General features: G+C 42.5%; 2 protein-coding genes across 2 annotated transcripts; one reads left to right on the top strand and one right to left on the bottom strand.

Moving 5' to 3' along the window:
* Window positions 1–17: 17 nt before the first annotated feature.
* LOC134192687 (DNA topoisomerase 3-beta-1-like) lies at window positions 18–8,947 on the bottom strand. Its single transcript, XM_062661442.1, has 21 exons — window positions 8,524–8,947; window positions 6,606–6,683; window positions 6,144–6,212; window positions 5,915–5,965; window positions 5,009–5,176; window positions 4,804–4,938; window positions 3,766–3,875; window positions 3,562–3,703; window positions 3,448–3,506; window positions 3,309–3,392; window positions 2,952–3,075; window positions 2,714–2,896; window positions 2,561–2,650; window positions 2,366–2,485; window positions 2,036–2,110; window positions 1,836–1,978; window positions 1,663–1,780; window positions 989–1,051; window positions 722–921; window positions 559–661; window positions 18–488 (listed from the first exon to the last, which is right to left on the bottom strand). The coding sequence occupies exons 1-21, from the start codon at window positions 8,758–8,760 to the stop codon at window positions 261–263; spliced, it is 2,580 nt and encodes an 859-aa protein (XP_062517426.1). The 5' UTR covers window positions 8,761–8,947; the 3' UTR covers window positions 18–260.
* A 522-nt stretch (window positions 8,948–9,469) lies between these two features.
* LOC134192167 (uncharacterized) lies at window positions 9,470–19,148 on the top strand. Its single transcript, XM_062660868.1, has 7 exons — window positions 9,470–9,564; window positions 13,202–13,958; window positions 14,693–14,784; window positions 14,849–15,121; window positions 17,562–18,161; window positions 18,214–18,684; window positions 18,740–19,148. Exons 2-7 carry the CDS (start codon window positions 13,202–13,204, stop codon window positions 18,929–18,931), a joined length of 2,385 nt encoding a protein of 794 aa, XP_062516852.1. The 5' UTR covers window positions 9,470–9,564; the 3' UTR covers window positions 18,932–19,148.
* Window positions 19,149–19,900: the final 752 nt, after the last annotated feature.

Genomic DNA, 19,900 nt, shown 5'->3' with positions numbered 1-19,900 from the left:
TGTGTGTGTGTGTGCGTGCGCGCGCATGCCTGTGCACAAGTAAACACCCACTGTACTTGTTACTTGTTTCTGTTTGATCACATGTACACTCAGCCTTGCAACAGCTACTCATGATACTGAGACTCGCAGTATCCCTCAACTAAAGTATGACAAAATCCATCACAACTATAAGTACGGGACATGAGCTATCACATATTTTGATTAATTTCCAAGATATTTATTAGGAAACTGCCATGCATGTATTGTATATATTTACACGACTACACAAAATATGCATCCAACTGTGCCATCTTATCCTTCGGTCCTCGTCCCCCTCTCCCTCTCCCTCTCCCACCTCGTCGTCCTCTCCCTCTTCCTCTGCCTCGCCGTCGATGATACATCGGATGTTGAGCGACAGCATGATGGACTTGCACGAGAGACGACAGAGCTGCATCACAGAAGACACACCCACGACACTCGAGCTCTCCGCTAGCCAAAGGCGAAGGAGCCTAAACAGAAAACAAAGTAATTAAGTTGTCACACCATTTCGGTACCATTCGATCACGTGACTGTGTTGACCTTAAAAGCAGCTTCGAGGTATACAGTCCCACAGTCCGGACACGACTCCCTGACCGTCGACACTCGACTCGCATTTTCAAAGAAATGGACCAAAACGTTGCATCTGCCAACAATACTTCGTTCATTATACATCACAGACTAACGGATGTTTGTTGTACTGTACCTATTGCATGCCATCTTCCATTTCGGTCCCGATGTCATATCCAGTAGGAGGAAACCTTGATCGCATTCTAGGCACGAACACACTTTGCTCTGGCTCAACGCGTGAGGGCAGGTCGGGTGGCTGCATTCTCCACAACTCATGCCTTTCTTCATGTCGTTGAACGGTGGATGGTTGTAGCAATAGGGACACACGGGTGTTGACTAGGTAACACCGTTTCAAAATGTATGTGTTGGGAAGTTGGACTAAATTTTTTAGTGATGAGCTTACTTTGCCCTTTGCACCGGTCGACCAGAGAACAAGCTCAAAGTCATCTAGAGGACACTTTAACTCCTACAAACACAAGCTGTCAGTCTGTCCGTTTGTCTGTCTGTCTTTTGTCTGTTTGTCTGTCCATCAATATGTCTGTTTGTCTGTCCATTCATCTGTCTCTGTTTGTCTGTCCATCAGCCTGTCTTTGTCTGTCCATCTGTCTGTCTGTTTGTCCATCCATCTGCCTATCTGTCTGTCTGTTTATCTGTCCATCTGTCTGTCTGTTTATCTATCCATCTGTCTGTCTGTTTATCTGTCCATCTGTCTGTCTGTCCATCTGTCTGTTTATCTGTCCATCTGACTGTCTGTCCATCTGTCTGCGTATCTGTCTGTCCATCTGTCTGTTTGTCTGTCCATCTGTCTGCCTGTCTCTCTGTCTGTCCATCCGTCAGGCTGTCTGTCCGTCGTCTATCATCATAAACAGATATTGCCATAAATCATTGAACGAACAGTATCATCACACAACTGCAGCTCATTTCAGCCATTAATATTTGGAGGTTAAATAAAACAAACTATCTCTTGTCTACACACGCATGCAACTACCTGAATCAACCAGTCAACCAGCCTCTGTCCATCTGACTGTGCACCGTCTTTCTCCATCCAAACTATTCACATACTATCCACATTTCTACCTTATACAACTTGATTGTCCCGTTTTGTGGCAGAGCGTAAACCGTGTCACAATGCTGGCAGTACAGTCGACTCGGTTTCGCTTGAACAAACTTCATGAAATGACGACACAGACCACACCTACACACCATAGCCTAAACCTGCTGCCTCTCATTATCACGACATTAACACTGACCGTGACATCGGTCGACCGGTGTCGGCCAACTTTGAAAATGAAACTTCAAATAGCTCGTCCATGCTGTTGACGTGTTGTACGAAATATTCGTATTTGTGTGTGAAGATACCCAAGGCATGACTCAAGACTGAATCGTAGTCGGCCTGCAATGGGGTTTGGTGTATATGTTGTGGGGACAGTTGTGAAAGTTTTGTACTCACGTTCCCGGCTGCGATCAGGTTTAGTTGCTGTTCGACAGCTGATCTCATAGTTGGGAGGACTAAATCGGGATCTATCTAGAATAGAACTGATCACACACACACACACACACACACACACACACACACACACACACACACACACACACACACACTGACACACACACACACACACACACACACTGACACACACACACACACACACACACACACACACACATGTGACACACACACACACACACACACACACATGTGACACACACACACACACACACACACACACACACACACACACACACACACACACACACACACACACACACACCGACTCACCTTCTGATACCCATGCACTAGAACAATACCAAGGCTCGTCGGAATCAACTGCCGTCCGGCTTCCACCCGAACATAATTCCGCTCACATATATTATTAATATGAACAGAAATGCTAGCATCCTAAGTTACAAGACCAAAAAACAAAAACCACCATAACGACTCATCACCAACCAACAACACAACCCGTTGACTCACAGTTCCGATTCCGTGTTTCTCCATCAGAGATATCAACTCGCTCTCGGTCAGAAACGCTGGCGGCGACGTCTGCTTATCAACGATCTTGACCTACAAACCACCGCCACATCATTAATCGTACATCCCAATCATCCACACACAAGCTCTCCTTACATCCGTCACCTCATGCGTCTGTCCCTTTGTAAGAGCTGGCATTTTGTCCGAGTCTAAAACGGCTTGCCATGTGAGCAACGCCGTATAGCCGGGATCTGTTACTCTCTTTCCAGAACACGAAAATTGTTCACCATTGATATCAAACTGAGCCGTCGTCTGAATGTACGAACAGTCTGGAGATACCTGTGTTGTATTGGTTACAATGGTAATGAGATGATGCGATTAATAGAAATCTGACTGTCGCAATGAAGTGTTGTGTGATGTATTGGTATAGACGCCAGGCATCTCCACCACCTATTTCGGACTCGGTGGCGCAACGTGTGGGCGTGATCGGTGGGTGGTCGCCAGCATCGTGGCCTTTCCTATCAAGACATCAGCCATAAGTCTATCATTGATATCTACGTAAATCTGTTTGTTTGTTAGTTTGTTAGTAACTCTACTTGTACTGAAATGTATGATATAAGGCTACTTGCTGGTCTTCCTATCTAGTGTGCGTGTGTGTGTGTTGTGTGTGTGTGTGTGTGTGTGTGTGTGTTGTGTGTGTGTTGTGTGTGTGTGTGTGTGTGTGTGTGCACACGTGTGTGTGTACACTCACTTTGGTTTCTGCATATTGCCACCAAGCAGAGAGTTGACCACCCCACCCCAGCTAGGGTGACGAACGTGCTCCTTCAGAGTACCCCTAACATCAAACAATGATCTCAAGATATCAAATCACACAGCAGCCATCGACACACCGAATATCAAAGTTTTCTGCAAAGTGAGTGGTTTCCGTTCTCGGATAACTGATGTAACCCTAGAGACCACACTTTGCCAACATTCTCTCACTTCAGCAGGTCCGACAACACAACTTGCGTGTAGAGTCTCTCTGCAAGCTGCATGGTATGCTGAGGGCCAATGTTTAAACCAGACGAAGCAACTCGTAGCATTTCAACCGTGTTGAGTGGCAGTGGCCTCGATTTCGATTTCTCCTTCTGTTGCACACTTAATACTCTAGACATTAATATCAATGTGTCACATGATTAGTTAGTAGCTTGATCTGTGATGTCTCGAACTTGGCAGTTGTGGTTTGCTTGACGAGAGCCATAAAGACCTGAACTACTTCCTTGTCGAATATACGTCCCCTCTCCCATTCGAGTGACACCAACTGACTATCGCAACGAATCTGCAGATATGTCAATACAATAACATACGTATGACGTGCACAAATACATTGCATGGTGCACACACACACACACACACACACACACACACACACACACACACACACACACACACACATCACACAGACAGACACATAAACAGACAAACAGACAGACAAACATACATACAGACAGACAAAATCCTCAAGAATTTTTGAACTATTGGAGAAAACACTTTTCCATCCAGCTACTAAGGTGTAATGCACAAGTGATCAAGAAACTGTCCAGACTATGTGGTGGACCTGAGAAGCCCATGACTCTCAGCACTCAGGTCTTCCCACATTAGCTTCTTGCACTAGTGATTTATAGACATTCATTTTAGTTGTAGCCTTTTAATTTTATTGCAAAAATGTGCATTAGTTTGATCTAAGAAATATATGATCATGAGAAACACACACACACACACACACACACGCACGCGCGCGCGCATGCACACACAGACACAGACACACACAGACACAGACACAGACAGACAGACAGACAGACAGACAGACAGACAGACAGAATCAAGTTTATTGTCAACAATCTTCACTACTACAAACAGTTATTGTTAAAATGAAATGTTCTACTTGTAGTCCGAGACTATTGCTAATGAGTAAAACACTGAATGTCTCTATCTACTCCCAAAACACTGTCATCTCCTAATGAGCGCACAGAAAGCCTTGACAGCTTCCGCAAAATCACTCTGCTGTTGCATTTTTGAAGAGTAATAGACAGTCTTTTCCTCCAGAAGGTTTTAAACTCTACCGCAATTCTTCTTCAGACAGACAGACAGACAGACAGACAGACAGACAGACACACACACACACACACACACACACACACACACACCATCTGAGCACAATGGGTGACTGCTTCTAGACAGCAAGGTACTACTGAGTAACTCTATACCTGTACATGCAGCTGCCAGTAAGACTCGGGCTTGAAGCTCTGAATTTTATCATGCCGATCCACACAAAACCCGAGTGTTGGCGTCTGGCATGGACCGTATGATATCACTGAACTGTCGAGATCACCATACTTCCCCTACAACAAACATTATTAATATCAATGCTCTTGTGGGTGCAGACAGTCATCAATCGTGGCATTGTCTCACTTGGAAAAACTTTGTCTGAAATCGTGTGAATGCGCAACCGATACGTAAATCGAGTTCTTGACGAGCGTCTACAGACCGGGCCTCATTGTGATTCGGACTTCCCAGTTGTTTCATCGCTTGATTGATGTCTCGCTCGGTGATGGACGAGAAATGAGCTCGATAGATTGTCTACGCATGCCAGTAAGCACAAGTCATTGAATGATATATATTCCCGCACCATTTGCTGCATGCCGGTATTAGTGAAAATTACCAAAAATTAGTTTGCCCTTAGCTGGTACCTAAACCAGCATGCCGGTATAAAGTGCACAGCGCCGATTTAGAGCAAGTCGCAGTGGGTACGCAAGGGCAGGTATTGCGCATGCTTTAAAATGGCAGTGGAACAGCACCAGCACATGGGTAACAATGGAGAGGATGCGTGAGATGTGCTAGAAGAAGAGTACGAGGAGAATGCTGTGTCAGAACGTGAAGGTGAATGTGAAGATGATGAAGATGAAGAATTCGAAGAAATGGAATGAACCAACATCTTACAGTAGCATGTCTAGTTGTTAGTTGTTGAAGATTAGGTACTCTAGTTTGTTCTGTTGTGTTGCACTTCATCATGGCTAGAAACCGTAATTATTGGTCTCTCTTCAGGTATTGTAGTCATTTCAAACCAACACAGCAAGTATTCACAGCATGTGGTTTTACCTCTCCCCCCCATTATTTGCAGCATGCTGGTAATCCACGGGGTACACCAGCACTCTGGTATTTTGCAGCTTATACTGGCATGCAGCAAAAAGTGCAGGAATATGGTGTGTGTGTGTGTGGTGTGTGTGTGTGTGTGTGTGTGTGTGTGTGTGTGTGTGTGTGTGTGTGTGTGTGTGTGTGTGTGTGTGTGTGTATGAAACAAAACAATAGTCACATTACCTGCTCTCCACGTGAGTGGGATTTCATACCAGATTGGACCGCATTGATCACCTGACACACAAGTGCAGTACATATATAAACTAAAAATAATGACTGAGGCCATGTATGATTAATTACTTGTATATCGTCAGAATTTATAAAAATGTGACAGACAGATGGACAACTTTTATGTTTAAATTTCTATTTTGATGATTAATGTGATATTTTACAGTGTCATATCTGTTCTTACCTCAAAGCAAATGTTTTCGCCTTCTTTGTCGCAATCAAGCCACAACACCAAATAATCAACACCTCGACCCTAGCAAAGACATTGACACAAAGCAGTAGCAAGAGAAACGTTTGTTTGTCTGATGAAATAACAATTGCTGCTTAAATTGTAAATCTATTGATTGAAACAACTAACTGATTTGCCCGTTCTTTGCCAAGCAAAGTAACAAATTCATTTCTATGCACTAACTCCCGCATTGGTTACACACACACAAACACACACACACACACACACACACACACACACACACACACACACACACACACGGACACACACACACACACACACACACACACACACACACACACCAATCTATTTAAAGCATAATGAACTCTTCACACACAAACTCACAAATTCTTATTAAAATATTAAGAACCAGAGACAATCCATAACACAATTTCTTACAACAACTTTGCGACTCACCTCCAGTTGCAGAAATTTTTCAATATGAAGATTCGGGTTAGCTTCCTTCCTAATTGTAGGAGCACCAAATAGCTCACCCTACACATAAATACATCAGGATTGCTACAGAAAGCATGTCTGTATAAATCATTGTGAGTGTGATTTCCCACATTATGACAGTCAGACACTACGGTCTTCCAGGATTCTTATTTAATTGCAGTAGGTTGCAAAGATTGTTACACAAAAACAAAATGTGGTTCCTAGATCTATGCTGTTATAGCTTGATTTTGAGCTCATCTGTAATCAGATGGTCACAAAGAGTGCACTGATCCACTCTATACATTCAAAAATTCTTGAAAAAGTTTAGTCCATCCTAAACATTGTTTCTTTCTTAGAATTCAGTCATAACTTCATAATTCATCTCATGTGAGTGTAGCCTGTTTCCGTTATCATTTATGAGTTGTATGAACTACATGAACTCTTCTGTTGCTATCGAAGACACGTTTATCTGTACACGATTCTAGATAATATTGTTAGCTCCCTTTCCAATGTATGCCAGTCGTGTATCCTTGTCAGCACCCTAGCTGTCACATTCCAAAGTGGAATGTAACCATCAGTCATCAGTCATTGACTGACCAACTGGTGTTCATGACTGACCACAACTTTGCTTCGATCAGACATACCTACATCCTGTCATGACTGTTCAAGACGTAATAGTTATTGCATGAATGGTAGAGAATCGATGAGCCACCCAAAAGGCCAGACAACTGACAGAAACAGCAGGCAAAATCTAATTAATATTCCTATAAAGTTGATGATCCCCAGATGTGTGAGTGCATAAGTGACAATACTGTAATACTATAACAGGTTATATTTTGATAGCAGATACATACAGTAGCGATATGATGCAACAAATAAAAATTGAACTAAATGTTCATGTTGATAATTACAAGAAAGAATTGTGAAATAAAAAAATGTACAGCTTTGGTCCTCACACGTATTTACAGTCAACAATTTTTATGACCACGCCTACAAATGATGGGGCTATAGCCCGGTCTAGTCCATGCCACGCTACACCCCTGCTCAAAGACTACTGTACAAGCATCAGGGTTCTCCCTAAAGCGCGGTAGCGTGGCGCAGCACCATGCTGAGAAATCCCAGCCACGTGACCAAGTACAATCGCACATAAAGGAAACCAGGGAAGATCTGCATTCTAATTGACTGCAAAAGTCGTTATTAGAAGGCTAGTCACTGAAGAACAAGCTCATGGTCAACAACGTACCTCTTCCACTTTCGAAGTCAAGTTAGGAGGTCCAGACGTTTCGTTTACACGAGAGAAAGGTCTGAAATTTCAAGGCTATGCGCAGATGTGTGCATTAATGTAAGCGTGCATAAACAAACACGAAGATGAAAAGGAAAGTGGCAGGTTCAATAACTCCGTTCTTTCCTGTATTGCAGTAAAAGTCAAAGAGAGCATGTCCCGAAGGTACAGAAGCTAAAAGTAACGAGCAGGAGGAAACCAGTTCCAGTCAAGCAGATCATGGAGCTCTGCCTCAGGCCAACCACAATAAGTCACAGTCTGACTCTGCCGCTCCCGACGACAGTACGTTTAACTCCAAGTCTTGAAAGCACAAAGTCAGTATGACCCGGATAAGGTCTGGGTATCCGAGTGTGTCACGGAAAGGGACGTGTCTTGCAACTACCGTTTGTCTCCGCCATGCTATTTTGAAATGTTGGGGAGAACCCTGAAGCATTCTTGTTCCTTTCCAGATCATAACAGTAGCTAACCAGCGTAATTAGAGGACACAAGATATTGGAAAATAACATGCTCCCTACCAAGACAACCAAGAACAACAAAGGCAAAATACATAATAAATAAATAATTAAATTAATTAATTAATTAACAATTATGAATCTCAATAATATTGTGTATTGTCACCGGTTCCACTGCTTCCCAGTTGTTGTATCTTCCTTGAAAATCCAATGACATCACGTGACCACAAACTGACGTCATCTTGAAGCGCACGCTTGGTTCACCCCGAAAGGGGCCCACAAACTCGTGAACTTGGCAAGCAGTACTGGCACTCTTTCTCGACTGCATCGTTCCACGAGAAAGAATCTTGGCAATAGACGAAGCCAAAGACGGCTTTTCAGCGACCATCAGAACAACTTTCATGGTGGAGTGAGCGCAAGGCTGCACGGTTTAACGCGCGCTACACATAGTACCACATGTAAATACACGATGTGATGGGCCAAGACGTGTCTTATCGTCGTCCGTTTTTCAGACGTGGTGCGAAACGTCCGAGGCGTGGAAAGAAAGCGAGACCATTGAAGAGATCGAGCATAGTTGCGATGGAGCCTCACCACATTCAAGATACATTTTCGGCTTATGTGTTAGGAATTTGTATTGGTTTAGTACTGGGAATCGCTGTAGGCAGGGCTACCGTACAAACAACGTAAGAATAAAGCAAGACGTTTGCGCATGTGCAGTCTTCACGTTGACACTAAAACGCTAGCATATTCGTAGAATTTAGTAAACTATTGGTCAGCTGTAAGTAGACAATCATGGATGTTTACTTATGTCAAATGTTTGGCAATCCTTGATGACGTCATTATCCAAGTGTCAGTAATTGTATTACCTACAAGCACCACTCATGTGTCCTAATTAATTTTGTAGACACTGCCCAGCGCTCTAGAAGTAGGTTGCAGACAGCCACAAAGAGAAAACCTGTCTCACACATGTATAAAAAGGTTAATATTAATAGAAGCGGATTACAGACTGCTTTCTGCACGTGATGGAAGGGAAAGTGGGAGGAGCTTCTCTTCTCCTCCCTTCCGGCGCGGCCATCACGTGCAGAAAGCAGTCTGGAGTACCGAGGCTATCTAATAGAATAGTCTAGATACTAACACTCATACGTGTATGTCCTGTACTCCAGAGCACGAGGTCATCTCTTCGTCACTTGAGTAGCGCTGTAGCAAGGTATGTATCTCACTGTCAATATGTCTTCGCTAGCCAGTCTGTTGTACAGTGTAGACCATTCCTTTTGCTCGATGTGTCTGTGAGATTCCAGGGCGCATGTGCTGTTGATCCTCTAGCAGTGTAGTTGGCGGTTTTCGATTGTTTCTTCGCACTGCATTGGAGCATCAGCTCAATCATCCCAGAAGGACTCTAGTTCCGTGTACGTGACTTGGAACTAACGCGGTTAACTAGACCATGCAGCTCCCTCGTGGCCTGCCTTCTTGTCATTAGTCCAGTTCCTTTCGTTGTCACAGATACGGTCCGCACAACCAGTGCCATCGATCTAGCGACGCCGACTGTTGCTGCCTTACTGTAAACTTTGCGAAATACAGCGGTGCAAGCGCTAGTAGGTAGACTGTCAGCTGCAGGTGTCACCTACCGAGCAGATGCACGTGTGTGCTGTCTTACCATGGAAACACTTATGTCGAACGCAATTCATGCAGGGTTCTAAGTTGTGCAAAGTCTGAGTCTAGGATGGTTACTTTGAGACTAATTATATGTCATAATGTGAGGCTGGAGATCTAGTGATGGATGACCTCACTTGTAGTGTGTGATATGGTAATGAAGTACTTCTTCCCAAAAGACAGTCACGTGGACGTGATGTAAGTGTCACATTTCAAAATGCGGTCATTTCTAATCCGGGTCGCACAACAGAAATGTACGTGGTCCTATACAGTGTGCGAAATAGTCTTTGACTGACCGCCGGACATCATGTCCTGTCAATTCAAAATTTGCCGGACATTAGAAACGTCTGGTCGGACATTCCAATCCTGGCAAATACTACTTATCACTTACAATAATTCAGCATGCATACATACATATATATATATATATATATATATATATATATATATATATATATATATATATATTTATCAATACATTTTCTCTATTCTACTATAGTTTCCCAACACAGCTATCTCAAATTAACCCAAAAATATCTTCCCTACTCTCGAATGCTAGTCTCTCTAAAACCATCTTAGAATTATAAAGCCAAAGATTGGTGGACAACTGTTGATGGAAGTGTGAGGTGGCTTGGCTAACGTTTAGGTGGTTATGCAGTGCTAATCTCCGTGCAATTGATTTTGAAACATCGAGGCTGTGAGACAACCAAAGACCAAAAATTTCAACCACAAGGGTTATATACATTCTTGCTGGGTCCAATGGACACCTGCTTGGGAGTAAAGACCTTGCAACACCTCCTCCAGGAGTGTAGCAATGACACATTCAAGCGAAACGTGTACACACACTGATCCCACCACACCTTTTTCCAACATCTGAGTCCACCACACTGGATATACAAGCACAAGGAACAAAGTGGTCTGGGTGGAGGCATATGTTTCCCCATTCAGATCCAGTTGATGGTTACTGTAGTGGATCAATTCATGACAATTATCATGGGTTGCCGCAGTAATTCAAGGTTGGTACACGTCTCCATGTATTTGTGTTGCCAAACCGAATCTCTTGGAATACACTGCGAACAGGTTGATAAAGGGCACTTGCCACCACAGCTAGCTCGAGGATGCCTGACCAAGCGCCAAGTTTCATGACTCTAGATGACACTTTGATGTTGCATGCTGTTGATAAAGAGTCATATGCATGCAATTAGTACAACCCACCTGACAAATTACTAAAAAAAGCCTGACTAAAAAGTGGCCATTGTTTGAAATAGCAATGAAGAGAGAGACAGACTTTCATCGCTTCCTCGACTCTGCCCTGCATGGCTACAAACCCATCCGCGTAAATTTCTGCGTGCCCTGTCTCGCGTAGCCAGCCCCTCCTCCTTTTGACTTCTGTTGGCGTGTCCTACCCAGTGAGTTTTGGAACGTCATCTTCGTCCGCATATGCGCCATACCTCTAGACGTGGAAACTGCAATCGTTCCAAGAACATGCACTACGCTACGCTAGTGGCAGGTTTTTAGTTCAAGGACTTCTTGCTATCCTATCAACCTAAACATCTTCAGGTTCTTACAGCCCCTACAGAAAACATCACACGCACATATCTTTGAGTTTCCTATCCTGCCGCGTTCACGGTGTACGGCCTGTGGCTGTTTGCTGCATTTTTTGTTGCGCACCTGGGAGCACAGCGTGTATACTTGAGCGCCCACATCCGGGATTTGACAAAATACGCGTTTCGCTATACAGTACGTACACATACGACGCGTGGCTGTTTGCGTTTGTTTCGTGCGCAAACTGCGGAAACTACGTTTGTTGACATGACACTGGGCTGTGCGAGAATGTGGGTTGCTCATACGGAATTCCACACCTGCCGCTACGCCACCGGACAAAATGGCCGGCGAAATCACGAATGGCCGGACAAATGCTTCGTTCGGTCGGTAAATGTCCGATGTCCGGCCGTTATTTCGCACACTGCTATATGGGTCTCCATCGAGCTTTGGTGTGTGTGTGTGTGTGTGTGTGTGTGTGTGTGTGTGTGTGTGTGTGTGTGTGTGTGTGTGTATGTGTGTGTGTACACACAAATCTCAAATTTCTCCTCCCCACGACCACGTTTCATGATAGGACCTACCTTAATTAAAAAATCGTTTCCGTGTCTGACTACAGATGAGTCTAAGAACGATTCTGCAAGTGACCAAATGGCCACAAAAACGCTTCCTGAATTTTCGTTGCCCATCCTTTTGTAATGTAGATAGGGACTGTGTGTACATAACAACCAAGAAACACCCTCAGGAGTTGAATGCCACCTACAGTCAACTATTCACACGTCCTATACTACAGATGATCAATCCTTTTCTACACTGTGCTGCTTCTAAAGACACTGTTGATAGTCAATGTGTGCCGATATCAATTTCTATGTCAGCAAATACCATACCACTGTCGTTACAACGGAACTGAGTGCATACCTAGACTGTACATTTCAATTGTCTTGATCACGCAAAATGATGACTACCTATACCGTACTTCCAGGCCTTTATACTTAATCTAAACTACTAGATACCGTACACCTAGTTAATATGCATATCTTGTGTAACTGACACTTACACCATGTCCATGTGACAAATATAGTTTAGCCTAGTCCCAGACTCTCTTGCGTCTTGTCAGGTGCTGGTATGACAATTTAGGTGCCTGGATTGTCATAGCTCGAGAGAGTCTGGGAAGGAGGCTATAACCAGTTAATTAAGCTGGATTTACAATATGTGAACTTGGCTTCGCGTGCATCAAGCAAGAATGCTACATGCAGAATTGAGAAATAACGTGGATAACAAGCCTGCTCCCTGCAAGAGACGTAGCTGTCAAGCATGTGTATGTACTGAATTCGAAGTGTAGTGTGGGACATTATGATATTTAGTTAATTATCTTCAATCACATTGTCGTATCCCTGGGGTTTCAAAGAATTATACAACAAGCTAATGATTAATTAATGATAATGACAATAAATAGACAAAATTAATATAATTTACATTGATATTTACAATAAACACACACACACACACTTGTAGCTCTGAACGATAGTGTAAACACAGCTTCATTTACTAGTTAATTAATTACTATGTTTAAGATGATTTAAGTGCATGGCCTAGAAAGTTGAATCCTTGTACTAATAGAATATAAACATAATCAAATGTTTCTTAATTAATAGATGACATCATGTGTTGAACTTGCAAACAATCATGCTCACATTGTGGAAGCTGCACATTGCAATGGTGCTGATGAATTTCAAGATGATGAATTTTACCATTTTGTGGTGGAAGGGCTGAGCAAGAAACAAAAGGCTCTTCACCCCAAGTATCTTTATGATGATGAAGGATCTCTACTATTTGAAGACATATGTGAGCTGGATGAATACTATGTGACAAGAACAGAACTGGCCATCTTAGAGCAGAACATTGATGAAATATCTTCTGTCATCGGTTCTAATGCTGTTGTTTTGGAGCCTGGCAGTGGTGCTGGAGTGAAGATCAAATTACTGTTGAAGGCTCTGCAGTCTCCGTCTGCGTATGTGCCAATTGAGATTTCTAGCGATGCACTGAAGAGGAGCACTGAGATCTTGCAGAAAGAATTTCCTGGTCTTGCGATTCACCCACTGTGTGGGGACTTTACAACCCACATTGACCCTCCATCTGACTTGCCTCCTGGTCATCGAATTGTTTTTTTTCCTGGATCAACTATTGGCAATCTTGATGTTCCTGAATTTATTCGTCTTCTGGCGACATTTGCTGGTCTTGCTGGCAATGACGGTGGCTTACTGATTGGTGTTGACTTGGACAAGGATCCTGATGTTCTGTTCAAGGCATACAATGATTCTGAAGGAGTCACTGCAGCATTTATACTGAACATATTGACTCGCATCAACAGGGAGCTTGGTGGAACATTTGATCATAACAAATTTGAGTATTGTAAGCTGCCTTTGTCATTCTGTGTTATTTGTGTCTGTTATTTGTGTGTCTCTATGTCTACATACATATACATCTAGCTGCTTATCTGTTTGCTGATCAAAAGGAAAACTAGTAATTTTCATTTTCCATTGGCTTTTATGTTTGAAAATATCTGTTATTGGTGTGTGCACCTCTTTGAAGATGAATTTGGGAAGGCACTTTAGGCCACTCCTAGAAATATACATGTATTAGTTTCTGGTCACCACCCACATGATTCGTGTTATTACGTACACGCAGTACAATCGCTGACTACTATCCTATGAGTTAAAGTGCTACAAGTCGAAAGAAAGAGTGAAGAAGTATGGGATAATACTAAAACTTTTGTTCATTAGTGCCTTACTTGTTGTGTTTGTTTATCTTTGGTACAGTACACACAGATAGGGAACAGTGAACTGGGAAGTCAAATCATGTTGGTAGATTATGGACCTAAAATGCTGCATATTTTGTCTTCAGAGTTAATACATTGAAATTTGTTTGGTAGGTGTAGCTAAACATAATGTAATAATAATAACCACCAGCATCAAATTTTGAAGAACTGTGGATCAGAAACTAATATATTTCTTGGAATGGCCTTATATCCATGTGTCATTTTTTGTATGCATGTTAGCTATCTAAACATCTGGCAGGCTTGTAGGTTTATGTTTGTGCTACCAGTCATCATCCTTATTGTGGACAGTCATGTTTGTTCTCATTAGTGTCCAAGTACAATGAAAAACTGCACCGCATGGAGATGCGTATATATTCAAAGCTAGATCAGCTTGTTCATGTGAATGGTCACACATTTCAGGTACATTTGTATTGACTTGTTTATTCACAGCAACAGTCGACGGTACTCTTTGATTGTCATTTAGTTTAGTAAGGGAGAGTCTATTTTCATTGAGTATTCTCACAAGTTTCGCATTGCCGAGTTTCATGACTGTCTGGCAGCTCACGGCTTTCAAGTTCAAAAGGTTTGGACAGACAACAAGAAACACTTCGCTGTTATCTACTGTAAACGAGATGGTCGACCATCATCATTATATGATCCTGATGCTATTGCTGATTCTTATAAGAAAACATGGTCTCAGTCTGATCAGCTGTTCAATATGTTGATGTCCGATGGACTGGTTCAGCAACCGATTGAGGTGAGATGATGATGATGATGAATTGGTTATTCTACTGTCTAGAGACAGCAGTTTGGATAAACAATGTGTGGTGGGCTGGCAAATTAATTGGTTCCAGGTATCATTACTGACCGACTCAAAAGTCCATGACTGGTGAGATGGTGCCAGGTGACTAGGCTGTTGATAGGGGTGACCATTGACAACAGACGTGAGCGTTACAGTCGTTCATGCAGTGTGTCACCTGCTTGATCTAAACTGACTGTTATAACCAAAGTGCTACTTGATGGTTGTGTAAGAGGTGCCCAGGCCATGCATTATTATGTGACCAAGATAATGAAGAGTTCTCCATGAAAGTGTTTTGACGTGCTTTCTGATCTCTGGCATGATGGTTGTTCTGGCTGATCCGATAGTAAACTCAAAGATGACTTGGTTGAAAAAACCAGCAGGAAGCATCTCGCGTGGTGTACGGGACTTACTAAATGTTGGTTGTTTAAATAACTTGTTTTGTATTCATGGGTGCTGCAAGGTTGGTGGTGCTGTGGATCTCTGAAGTTTGAATTAAAATAAATTGTATCATTGGAAAGCGGTCACAATAGCATGCTGCATATGATTAATTAATTAATGTGATAATTTGTATGAATCAAACTGTCTGGTCTCCAGTCGTGGTTGTCTTGGTAGTAATAAAGACTTGATAGTTGTATGAGCATGAAGTCTCACAACTGACTCTAGTTGATTCTGGTTGCAACCAATGGAATTGTCTAATTGTTAATTAATTGTTGTAATATTACTAGCCACATTGTGAACGTAAATTTGGGCAAGACAGACTGCTTTGGGAGGGCTAACTGGGTATTTTCTCAAACTTCTAAAATTTGGGGGTTTGTGTACGTCTTAGTGGTAGTTGTGGATTTGCATGCAGCATGACAAGCCACAGTACGTTTGGCAAATCCCACTAAGAAAGTTATTAGGTAGTAAGTAAGGTGACAAGAAGACAGTAAGTAGGTGCATTGCATTTCGCATAATGCAAGGAAAATTATGTTTCACACAATGCAAGTGTGGGCAAACAACACACACGTGCGCAGTGACACACACACACACACACACACACACACACACACACACACACACACACACACACACATGTGCACGCACGCACACACATGCACTGCTAAGAAGACTTATTACACAACCCTTGCTATGCATGGGTACCTTTTTTGAAAAGAATCCCTGAAGCTTCATCACTGCATTTGCTCTGCAACAGAGCGATTGTGTGCCTGTTGGTCTTGTTGTTCAGTACAGTTGAAGTCCACCGTGGAGAAAGCATTAATATGCATAGAATTTATCCCAAAGTGTAATAATATAACAAACATTTAAATATATCAACAGATAGAGCTGGTTTGACGGCTAGAGGTGATTACTGTTGGAAATGACCGGCTATATAGTTTGGCTGTAGATGTAGTACAGTAGTAGGGATGTCCATTTCCCAGAGTTGAATTCTAGAAAGGCAGACGTCAGGGTCAGGTGTGGGTAGTAAAAGGATGAACTTATTAAAGGACTGCAACCTTTGCCACATCTAAACCATTGAAGGTATTAAATGGTGCAATTTGTTTCTAACAAGTACACTCAATAACATCTTATTACACGAAAATAGGACCATCACTCCACCTATTCTACACAAAAATGGTTTGATATGCACTTTCACTGTGGTTTTCTTTGTAGAAAAGAGTTCATAGATAACGAAAACGCAAAGCCGCAGTGCAGCTCTTGAAGGCCCAAAGACAGCAAATTATATTACAGACTTTTGAAGCCTAACTTTATACTCGTGCAATGGAAGTACACAATGGCAAGTACTGCTATAGATCTAGTTGCTCCTGCAAATCACTCAATTTGCTACTTATTGCATACGATACTTCTAAACCCATCTCAAGGTGGTTGTGAGTTATTCTACTGTTGTGAAACCAATCTCACGGCTACAACAGTTTTCCTATTGGCTAACTAAATATTTGACATCAGAAAGTTATGATGTTATCAAAATGACTTTCGTCAAATATGTGATGCCATCATTTGTGATTGCTGCTGGCAAAATTTTCTAGCTAGAACACTGATATTAATGTGCTTGCACTATGTCACTTGGACGAACAGGCAGATATTTTACCATAGACAAGACTGGCCTTACTGATGGTTTCTGTTGTGATGGTTATGGGTTAGTGGGACTGAAAATTGTCGGTGATAGAGTAAACTGTGCCAGACACAAGGTTTTCTTAATATGAATGCCGATATGCGATCTTGACTGATGACGCCGATGTGCATGTTGATGATATCACGTTTCCAGAGATGTCTCAGCATGATGATGTCATAGAGTCAGGCAAGTCATATCTCTGTGACAAGAGCAGAGAGTTGTTGCATGACCACTTTAGTCATTTCTATTGTTGATGCTGTTGTGATGTGACGTTTCCTTACTTAGCTTCAACGTCCTTTCGTCTTCTATCGTGGTCACCTTCCAGGATTTGCCTACCATCAGACCAACTGCATAGCTTTAGGCAAGAAGGCATTTTCATCTCAGCTGAATGCTGTATTTGAGAGAGGTATATATCTTGACGTTGTGGGATCATTTCAAAGCCACAACCATGGTCAGTTTGCTATGCCAACAGCTGCAGAAGTGGATGCATATCTGCAACAGTGTCGGAAGCACGTTTTGGCCGCAATTGTTCCTCTCATTGTAAAGGAAGGAAAGGAGGCTGCCATGATGACACCGTGGATTCGTGGAGGTCGCATCCATCGTTTGATTATCGAGCACGAGAAAATGCAGCAAGAGAAATTGATGTATATGTACATGCAGCTGGATGCCAAGTACAAACAACCTCCTACTGACATCAAGTTTGACATCACGGCCAAAGAGCTGATAGAGCCAAAGGTAGTGAATATTCCAAGTGGTTCCATCCGGATTGGAGCTGATTTTTCCACATCTCCATTTGGATGGGACAACGAGTTCCCTTCGTTCACTGCCAATGTTCCTGGTTTCAAAATTGATTGTTATCCGGTGTCTAATGGGGAGTTCTATGAGGTTTGATCAGACATTTACTGACAGAACATTTGAGTGTATTGATTGTTTACAGTTTGTCTCGTCTGGCGGCTACGATAATTCATGTCACTGGTTGGAAGACGACTGGAAATGGAAGCAGAAGGCGGGCATGAAACATCCCGTATCCTGGTGTATCCATGATGGCCAGGTTTTTATTCATACCTTGTTTGGTATCGAGATACCACTTGCTGTAGGATCAAGCTGGCCTGTGTGTGTAACATGGGCCGAGGCTTGTGCATATGCTCACTGGAAGGGAGGCCGTCTACCGAGTGAAGCAGAATGGTGTCGTGCAGCATATGGCAGTCCCAGTGGAGACGATGGCCGAGCATATCCTTGGGGCAACAAAACACCAACTGCGGAGCATGGCAACTTCGACTGGCATTCTTGGTCTCCCATGCCAATTGGATCTCATCCAAACGGAAGATCAGCATGGGGAGTGGAAGATCTTATCGGAGATGGATGGGAATGGACAGGAACACCATTTGACCCATATGAAGGATACGAGGTATGTAGGTGTAGTTTAGTTGTTGAAAAATGTTGCCATGTTTCATGTTTGTCAGGCAATGGACACCTACCCATCGTATTCTGCCAATTTCTTTTCAAGCTCGAAATCACATCCAGACAAGCACTACGTGATGAAGGGAGCAAGCTTTGCTACGTCTTCTGACCTCCTCCGAAGGTCATTTCGCCATTTCTACCAGCCCCACCATCTCTACACGTTTACCACCTTTCGATTGGTCTACGAAAAATGACCCACTTCAGTTCAGTATGTTACTAAATGTTGTGTGCTTGTTTGCTAGACATACACATAGTAACTGTCGTGGGCAGAGTGACAGGATGATTCAGTGAGATATAATAAGTTCATGAATTAGTTTGAAAGAATTTTTGTTTCGGTTTACTCATTATGGGTTGTATCTGTTCTGTTTCTTGTGTTTGTTGAAATCGAAATTTTAGTGATTCTGAAGGTAATATTTGTGTTTGTTTGTATTTGCAATTTCTAAGACTGCAACCCCCAGCATCTCCACTGCTTTTTGGGCAATCAGGAATTTCGACTTGGCGCCACAGCTAAGTGCAGTACAATTACATGTATTACATACCAAGACTCATTGAAATAAACGAACACGTTAATGGAGACCTTAGCCTAACGCTTGAGTGAATATTCAATACAGAAATGAGTGATAAACATATAGTATCAGAAAACCAAGGTAGTCTACTTGACCACGTCCATTAGTTATAATCAGAATCAAGTTTAGCCCCCAAACAACTCTAATATACAAATCAATTAATTGCTGATGTACAGTCGAATACAATACTGCAGACATTGAGATACTCAAAGTAGTTTTAGATTAATTTCTTATTGACTAGACTACAGATCTAGAACATCAACAAACCTTTCAATTCGAATGATGCGAGCTAGCTGCATCCGATTCGTCGCTACGCAAGTGACGTGAAGGTCAACTCTTGCTGTAATGATGTGTAACACATGTTTCCAAACTTGAATCTTGCATCTAGAGTACGCAAACACCGCAGCGCTCAGATTTCTAGGTTGAATGTAGTGTACATCCGGGAATGACAGTGTCAAATACAGGACAGGGTATAATGTAATTTAATTTGCATGACGGTTATCAAAGAAAAAAACAGAAATACCAGCCTAGTTTGCTGGTGTTTGAGAATATGCTGTAATTTAAAATTAATTAATTAATGAGATGTAAAAACAAAAT

The sequence above is a fragment of the Corticium candelabrum genome, chromosome 16 (genome assembly GCF_963422355.1).
Source record: "Corticium candelabrum chromosome 16, ooCorCand1.1, whole genome shotgun sequence".
In the NCBI taxonomy this organism is placed as follows: domain Eukaryota; kingdom Metazoa; phylum Porifera; class Homoscleromorpha; order Homosclerophorida; family Plakinidae; genus Corticium; species Corticium candelabrum.
This window is presented reverse-complemented; position numbering and strand designations above follow the sequence as displayed.